Source organism: Gadus chalcogrammus, chromosome 16 (assembly GCF_026213295.1).
Source record: "Gadus chalcogrammus isolate NIFS_2021 chromosome 16, NIFS_Gcha_1.0, whole genome shotgun sequence".
In the NCBI taxonomy this organism is placed as follows: domain Eukaryota; kingdom Metazoa; phylum Chordata; class Actinopteri; order Gadiformes; family Gadidae; genus Gadus; species Gadus chalcogrammus.
In genome coordinates this window covers 32,747,560-32,756,379 of record NC_079427.1, presented here as the reverse complement: position 1 = coordinate 32,756,379, position 8,820 = coordinate 32,747,560, and the positions used below count along the sequence as shown (strand labels likewise).

Sequence of the window (8,820 nt, the reverse complement as noted above, 5' to 3'; positions counted from 1 at the left end):
CGTGCTTTGTTGCCGAAAGCTTTAACTCTCCTCTTTGTTCTTCAAATGTCCGAGACCGTTTCGACACGGTCACATGAGGGGGAATAATGTGAGGATAAATATAGGAATCCCTTCCCCGCACTTTCTTTCCCCTTCGCTCTGACGGTAATTTCGGTCAACACCTCACAGTCCAGAGTCCAGACCTTCTGTATCACAGCCCAAACACGGAGGAGGCTTTACAGAGAAAAGGATGGGGGGAAAACCTGAAAAGGGATTATCCACGTATTTGTAACGTCTCCGGTCCTCTCATCCTCCCGTTCTCTTGTCCCGTAGCAGCTCGTCCATCAGGCGCTCGCCCTGATCTGACCGCCACTCGTGGGGGGAGCGACCGCACGTGACTCGCTGTCCCGCGGGGCGAACCTGCAGCCCCGTGTCTCCCCTGGATCCGCGTCTCTTCCCCTGATCCTCGTCTCCTCCCCTGATCCGCGTCTCTGGATCCGCGTCTCCTCCCTGGATCCGGGTCTCTTCCGATCCGCGTCTCTGGATTCACGTCTCTGGATCCGCGTCTATGGATCCGCGTCTCTGGTTCCGCGTGTCTTGATCCGCGTGTCCTCCCTGGCAGTGGCGGAACTAGAGTTTTATACATGGGGTGGCCAAGGCTACTTCAGGGCCATAGACCATGACAGAAAATGTGTTTGAAACCCTAACATGGCATCTGAGGAGCATGAATGAATCCTATGATTGCTGATTAGACGTAGAACCTGGAGTTCTACAATGTGGCAGGTAGTGAGGTCCACTAGGGTTACTTCACTAGAATTATTTAACCTACTATGGATAGCCAGTGTCTCTGCAGCTCAATTTCTTTCGCGCACACACACACACACACACACACACACACACACACACACACACACACACACACACACACACACACACACACACACACACACACACACACACACACACACACACACACACACACACACACACAATCAGTATCAGTATTGAACCTCCCCAAAAATATTTTCAGAAAATAAAGCTCAAGCAACAAAGGAGATAAGATAGCATTTGTGTGTGATATAATTTGCATAGTTTATTTATGGAAGTAAATTTACAAAAAAAAACACTGAAAACATACAGGAATAACCAACTTGTACAGACCTCTTTGATCCACCCCAAGTCAAAAAATATATGTTTTTTCGGTCTGACTCAAAACACAAGGTATGCCTGCAAAGAATATTATCAAGCAGAAATGGACTTGAAAAACAAAAATAATTGTGGTGCCCACCAATATTACAAACTTAAACAATGTTCCCTGCAATTATTGCAAGTTTTTTTTTAATTCAAAAACATATCATTTCTCCACAACCCCTATTTAACATATAGAAAGTGCATTTTTGTTTGTTACTCAAGCTTACATACATTGTACAGGCTTTGTTGCATATGTAACCTATTTGTTGTCCTGTTAGTTACATATGCGACAGAATGGTAATGTTACTTTAAACCCCATTACTTTTCAACCTCTATATCTCAGCCAATTTACACTGACTTGTGTTTATCTTCCAGGACATGTTTATGTAAGGGTTCAAATAGAAAACGTTTTTTTTTCCAGAATTTTGGGGTATGCATGGCAGACATTTACTTGCATTATCATATTCATGCTCATACTGTATATATTATATTAACTTTTCTTTGCCATTAGTTTCGGAATTGGCCTAATCAAGACCCAATAAAATATGTGTGACATTATAACCAGAGCCGGTTCAGACCTCCATGGGGCTCTAGGCAAAATTCTGCCAAGGGGCCCTCCTAACTGAACCCCCAAAATGTTCAACCGTCGCACCTGACACCCAGTGCTTCCACTCATCCCCCCTTTAAATATATTGCATATCGCCACCTGTTGGTCCAACTCAGAATAAATACAGACCAAATCAGAACAAATCAAATCAAACTTGAATGTGTTAACAAACAATTATAGAGTCTTAAATGTTGGGCATGTAAACATTTTAATGTTTTCAATTACCATTAAAAGTGTCCCTTCCTGCACTTCCTGGATGCAAAATCATCAATTATGTCATCGTAAGATATTTGCTTCCCCACATCATGGTTGATGCTCATGATGGCCAAACCACTCAGTCGTTCCTGGGACATGGAAGATCTCAGATAGCTTTTTATCAACTTCAACTTGCTGAAGCTCCTCTCAGCTGAGGCAACTGTCACAGGCAGGGTGACAGCAACTCTAAGGGCTATCCAAAGGTTAGGATAGATTTCCTCCAGATTTTTCTCACAAAGGAAAGAAAGCAGCTCCAAGGCAGTCATATTACCTGATGGTAGGTCAGGTAAAGTCTTGATTTCGTTTGCCAGATTCACTCCACTGATGTCACAGTCTTGGTTGAAGGTGAGAGTTTTCTCGAGTTGCATACACTGGCCCTTCAAGGAGTCACTGGACATCTGACATGCAGTGCTGAAGTTCAGCACTACTCCATATTTAGTCTTCACCTGGTTCAGAGTTTCGAATCGTTCATCAATGGATGCTATTGTAGAGTCAACCACAATGTTGAAGAAGTTGACTTCAAGATTCTGCAGTGCATCAGCCACTGGCTCATCAGGTGCTTCGTAGCTGAAATGCCTCTTGCTGGTTCTCAGCCTCTTGTCCTTCAAAACAGCTTCTACATTCATTTCCTCACAAATGCTTCTGGCTGTTGTCTGGGCATCTGAGAATCCAGTGTCCCGGTAGAGAGTGAGAGAGGCTTTTGCATTTGAGATCAACTGCACAGCTATGTCAAGCTGCATTGAAGCAGATTGGAGGAGCTTGTTCACTGTATTTGTTCTTGACAGTATCTCACACCACACTACACAGCAAATCAAGAAGCGGTAAGAACCAACTTCCTCTGCAAGTGACTGTGCCTCCACTTTGGCCACGGGATCATTAATCTTCTGTCTGGCTTCCAGTAAGGCTTCTCGAATCTCAGAGGCCTGATACCTGACTGCATGGACACTTTGGAGCCTGCTCTCCCATCTTGTGTCACTCCATGACTTCACTGTTATGTTCACGTATTGTTTCAAGATATTCCATCTTTGTGTGCCAGCAGAAAAAAAGGTGAACAGCTTTTGTACATAGCCAAAAAAACCAACCGCATCTCTGGAAGATTTGGCAGCATCTGCAATGACGAGGTTTAATGTGTGTGCACCACATGGGACAAACACAGCTCTCGGATTCTTTTGCAACAGTCTGGCTTGTACTCCTTGGTGTCTACCTTTCATATTGGCCCCATTGTCGTAGGCTTGCCCTCTGCAATCGTCAAATGGAATTTTCAGATCAGTCAGCTTATCCAAGATGACTGTAGACAGATTTAAGCCAGTTGTAGCCTCAACATTAACAAAGCCGAGGAAGTGCTCCTTTATCTCTGGCTGTCCCTTTAAAGCCACGCTTCTGAGGATAATGGACATCTGCTCCTGGTGACTAATGTCAGGTGTACAGTCTAAGATAATGGAGAAGTATTTGGAGTCTCTCACTTGAGTCACAATAGTTTTGAGAATCCTGTCACTCACAAGCTGTATCAGCTCATTCTGTATGTCCTTACTAAGGTAATGAGCATGTGTATCCCCATCTTTAATTCTGCTGACATGATTTTCCAAAACAGGGTCAAATTTAGCTAATAATTCAACCTCTTTTAGAAAATTTCCATTATCTAGTTGGAAGAGCTTATCTGATGAACCTCTGAATGCGAGGTTTCTTTCAGCCAGAGACTGTGTGATGCTTATGAGGCGTGTAAGGACATCTCGCCATCTCTTTCTTTCAGCCTCCAAAGCTGTCATTTCTATGTGGTCAAGAGTTTTTCCACGACTTAAGCGCAGATCAAATTCTCTCCACTTAATCATGTTGCTTTTGTGTTCGGAACTACCCTCATGCTGCGTCAGAATTGCGTTGATATTGGACCGGTCATTCACACCTTCTCCTATGATTTTGTGCTTTTGTGTGGAAAACAGTTTAAAGCAATAACAAAATGCAGCGTTGTTTTTGACTGAGTAAGAAAGCCAGCTCCTGGGAATCGTTTCACCATTTGACAGCCGTCTCTGTAGCAATCCTGGATGGAACCCTCTGGACTTGTCTTTTGGGTAAGAAAAATCCACTCCTGGCTTGAATGGACCTCTACGCACTAGCTCAGTCCGCATACTGTCCGTTAAGACAGGAGGCCAGTCTGCTGGATCATTAGGTGGAGCAGCTGCTTTAGGGTCTGATGCTTGCTGTGTGGTTGTAACTGAGGCTGAGGCCCGTTCTTCCCCTGTGCTTTTGCCTGTGCCTGTGCCTGTGCCTGTGCCTGTGCTTGTGCCTGCACTGGATTGCTCATCTGTGTCTGTTCTATGGGAAGCTGGCTTTGTCCCTCCACTGGCTGGAGTCTGTGCTGCTTCTAAGAAATGTAAGCATAGCACCTGTAAAATATGGATAAGGCTACTATTAATTCAGCTCCATCAAATCGGCTGCACTTGTTTTACTTTCATATACTTCAAATATAGGTGAATGTTTATATACTGTAATTATTTAATTATTATTATATGGCAACGACAGTTCCAACATTCTGGAGCAGAAAAGTGTGAACACTGAGAGAAAAAACACAAAGACCTAAAAATCTTTAAAAGGCAGCCTATTTACAATCAACAGTTAATTTACCAGCTCCCATGCTAACATGAAAACACACACATTGTAACTTTCAAATCTTCAATGGTCCAGTGAAAATATGCCAAGGTTCTCAGAAGAAGCAACTATTTGTTATAGAAAGACTACAAACTCTGAATCACTTGTGTTGGAATTAAAACCATTTTATTTAGCAGATCCATATTGTCCGTTTTCTGTTGAAGTGGTTGCTAGGCAAACAAATTGAGTTTAACAAAACGACATGTTTTCGATTTACAATGAACGTGTCTTTATAAAAATAAAAAAGGAGAGTAAAATGCCATAATAAACAACGTGCTAACCTCGAAACATCAAACCAATACTTCAAGCAACAGTTTGATATTTCTCGGTATGATCTCACTCTATTAATAAGTGTTTATTATTTAGCACCATTGTCATAATATTTCACGAGTTTTATTTATTCACCAAGAATAAATCGTATCTGCGTCTATATTTAACTGTGGGCTATCCAAGCAAACAAACTTCAATCTTAGTCAATATGTATCCATTACTTTCCATTTTGTTAAGTGCAGTTGTAACTATACAAGGCTACAACTAAAATTATAGAAGCTAGCAAGACGCACACAGAGACCGGGGATCCCCAAGGGCTCACCGCCCTGTAGGTCTAACACGGACTGTCCCTCCCTCTCTCCCACCAGGAGAGGAGAGTTAAAGGCTTTAACTGACTGCTGCTCCCGCAGTTCATTTTCAAGTTCCTTCCTCTTTTCATTCCCCGAGGGATAGCTCCGCTTCATCTTTCTACACTGATGATGCAATGATGCGCATGGGTAGCTATCTGACGTCCGCGACGGACAGTTACGTTGTCAGGTTTTTTTTTTTTCCCCACAGGGCCTTTATTATAAATAATAAATTTGCGGGGCCCTACGCAACGTGCGTAGTGTGCGTATTGAAAGAACCGGTACTGATTATAACCTTTGGATTCATCATTTTAGAATGTCAGAGTACACAGTGCAGGTTTTAATCATGACCAGAGGGACCACCAAAGTGCTAAATGATCCTAGGTAGATTTAAAACAGCATAATTCTGTGGTTCTGGTGAGAACTGGCAAAATGTTTCACAAACTCATCCATGTTGAGGGAGCGTGCCCTCCTTTACCAAACACTGAGAATTCCAAGGTGACTTAACCTGTCATCAGCCATTGTTGTCCTAAGGTGGGTTCTAATCAGTTTTCAAGCTGCTGCTCTAGCAAGAAACACTGCTAACTAGTGTGACAACAGAAATCTTACAAAGTCGAAATAGCTCATGGAAGACCTCTTTATAAGGTTCTAGAAACACAACAATGTCAAGGAGAGTAGACGGTCTGTCCATTCCACTTTTCTCTCTACTATCAAGAAGCTGCTTGGTTTGATTAACCTCAGGTTTGAGGTCCTCTAAATCTGACTCAAAGGTCTGAGCAAAGGCTAACAGAGGCTCCTCATTCAAGAATGTTTTACCCTTTGGGTTGAGAGACTGGACCCCTTGCATTATCTCGCAATTCTTATTTGGAAAAACGCGTCTGCAGCTCAGCTGTGTGACAGTCAAGCACCTGATAAAAGATAGCTCTTTGGAAGCTCTCACCATCACTTTGTTCATCATTTCTCTGTCCTACAGTCATCATCAATGAGTCATGAAATCTTGAGCTTGTTTTAGACTGTCTTTTACACATTGTTTGTACACTTATTTTGCAGTGCTCTGCAATCTCTTCAACCTCTTTCCATAGTTCTCCAAAGGATCCCTCACTTCTGTAGTGCTGTAATGTGTCTGTAAGGGCACCTACTAGATCCACAGCCCTTGCTAGGTCAAAAGAGCTGGATTTGCAAATACAAATCTTGCACTGTTTTTAATCCGTGCAGACACACCAGAATGCTTTGCGCTCATTACGGATGCACCATCATAGCCTTGCCCCACAAGGTTTTTTTTGTAGTCCAGACCATCAATTACCATATTTGTGAGACCTGCTGCATCTAAGCTTTCAAATGACTGAAAGTGTAAAAAGCTTTTGTGGATGGCCCCGTTACAAAAGTACCTCATAACTACAGACATTTGTTCTTTTATCTTTAAATCTTTGGTGTCATCTGCTATTACACTAAAAACTTCACTTTCTTTTACTTCTCTTATTATTTCACTTTGTACCATCTCAGCTAATCCCTCAAGAACGTCGCTCTGGATTTGGTGGTTTGTGTACTTCTAATATTGTCAAAAAAGTACCCTTGTTGTGATTCATCAGACTCTCAATGACCTCTCTGCACTATAATTTTAATGGCAGTTAATAGGAGCCAACCCCCCTTTCCATTTATGGTCAAAGAGCAATGAGTCTACCAAACGAAATCAATGGATATACAAAATGCCAAATAAAACATGACAGAAACTGTTTCGCTACAATACTTGATTTGGAACATCAACAAACTCCACTAACCACTCGGTGTGTTGCACATTTCTGAAAACGAACGTTAAGGGTTGTTTTAAGGACAGGTTTGTGAATGCCTGTAGCCAGCTATTGTGAATCAGGCCGGGGTGATTCGAAATGAGCCAAATACCCGAGACAGGACCAATAGTCAAAATTTCGGTGTCAACCACTCCATTTCATCCTAGACAAACCAGAAAGAGGGCTCAATGTTCAAAATATCGGAATTGTCCTCCACTGACATATGTACTAGTTACCCCACATTAAACACACTGAATACTGTAACTTACGACTTGGGGAACTTAAACTTAAATTGGGGAACCGATCTCTCTTATATGATTAACTGTCTGTTATGGAGCCAATATGACAATATGCATCTACACAGCGACTCAACTTTCGTAAAAGTTGTTCAGGAAACCTAAACCCAATGCTAAACCTTAAAACTTACTTCAATATGGTCAGTCTCTCACATGACTGTGGGAAATTCTCTCTTCCTCGTCGATTTGAAAAAGGCACCGCCGGTAGCGAATTAAATTTTAGGGTGGCACACAGGGTGGACAATAAGATATCAGGGGTGTCCAGTGTCACCCCGGCCACCCCTTTGGCTCCGCCATTGCTCCGCCTAACGCCTGATTTCCACCGGGGACGTACGTGCCGCGGAACGGCTGCGACCTCTGCCCTGCGTCCATTTCCACTGGGCGCGTAACGGCAGCGTAGCACTGCGTTGCGAGCCAGCCGTATTCACACGAGATCACGTGATAATCCTAAACCTAATGTTCTCACCTTCCACTCCCAAAACTACTGCAATTAAATGCCAGGCTTTGTCCTTTCTGACATTGTAGGTACTGCCTGTAGTCCCTATAGGTCCTGTCTGTGGCCCCTATAGGTCCTGCCTGTGGCCCCTATAATGGATTGAATTTATATTGCGCTTTTCCAGACACTCAAAGACCCTTTGCAGTGAAGGGGGGACCTCACTAACCACCACCAGTGTGTAGCAACCACTGGGGTGATGCACGGCAGCCAATCTGCACCAGAACGCTCACCACACACCAGCTTAAGGTGGAGAGTGAGGGAATTAACAAGTTAACCAATTATACAGGAGGATGATTAGGGGGCCAGATTGAATGAGCCTGGTTGGACCAGGATACCGGGGAAATCCCTACTCTTTGCGATAAGTGCCCTGGGATCTTTTATGACCTCAGTGAGTCAGGACCTCGGTTTTACGTCTCCTTCCACAGCACAGTGTCCCCGTCACTGCACTGGGGCATCGGGATTGATGTTAAGGGCAGAGGGAAGAGTGCCACCTATTGGCCACCACCCGACACCACTAACAGCACCTGGTATTCCCAGGGGGTCTCCCATGCAAGTACTAACCAGTCCCGACCATGCTTAGCTTCCGAGATCAGACGAGATCGGGCGTGTCCATGGTGGTAAGGCCTTAGACCCTATAGGTCCTATAGGTCCTGTGGCCCCTATAGGTCTTGTGGCCAGTATGGGTCCTGCCTGTGGCCCCTATAGGTACTGCCTGTAGGCCTTAAAGGTCCTGTATGCCCTATAGGTCATGTGGCCTGGGGATGGAGCTGCAGGAACGCAGACAGCCAAAGAGTTTGCAGATGAGACCAACGAGCAAAACACGGAGAACTGCTTGGTGTGAATCAAACCTGTTTTGTACAAATGGAGGACGTGAAACACAAGTGTTTTCGTGGCCTTATATTTTACCATCTGATCCTAACCCCTCCTGTGCATTATCGGTGGGGGGCAG

General features: G+C 43.9%; 1 protein-coding gene and 1 pseudogene across 1 annotated transcript; both read right to left on the bottom strand.

Moving 5' to 3' along the window:
* Positions 1-285: 285 nt before the first annotated feature.
* Positions 286-4,125, bottom strand: LOC130405715 (uncharacterized). Its single transcript, XM_056610881.1, has 4 exons — positions 3,171-4,125; positions 2,304-2,693; positions 2,080-2,192; positions 286-519 (listed from the first exon to the last, which is right to left on the bottom strand). Exons 1-4 carry the CDS (start codon positions 3,859-3,861, stop codon positions 286-288), a joined length of 1,428 nt encoding a protein of 475 aa, XP_056466856.1. The 5' UTR covers positions 3,862-4,125.
* A 4,258-nt stretch (positions 4,126-8,383) lies between these two features.
* Positions 8,384-8,501, bottom strand: LOC130406786 (5S ribosomal RNA; annotated as a pseudogene).
* Between the last annotated feature and the right edge of the window lie 319 nt (positions 8,502-8,820).

What these genes read in the sequence shown, in the direction of transcription:
- LOC130405715 (XM_056610881.1), bottom strand. Translation starts at nt 3,861, where the DNA reads ATGATTAAGTGGAGAGAATTTGATCTGCGCTTAAGTCGTGGAAAAACT. An exon ending in AGCTGTGTTTGTCCCATGTG is followed by an intron (nt 2,694 to 3,170) that starts GTGCACACACAT and finishes CTGGATTCTCAG; the next exon opens with ATGCCCAGACAACAGCCAGA. An exon ending in TTTACCTGACCTACCATCAG is followed by an intron (nt 2,193 to 2,303) that starts GTAATATGACTG and finishes TGCCTGTGACAG; the next exon opens with TTGCCTCAGCTGAGAGGAGC.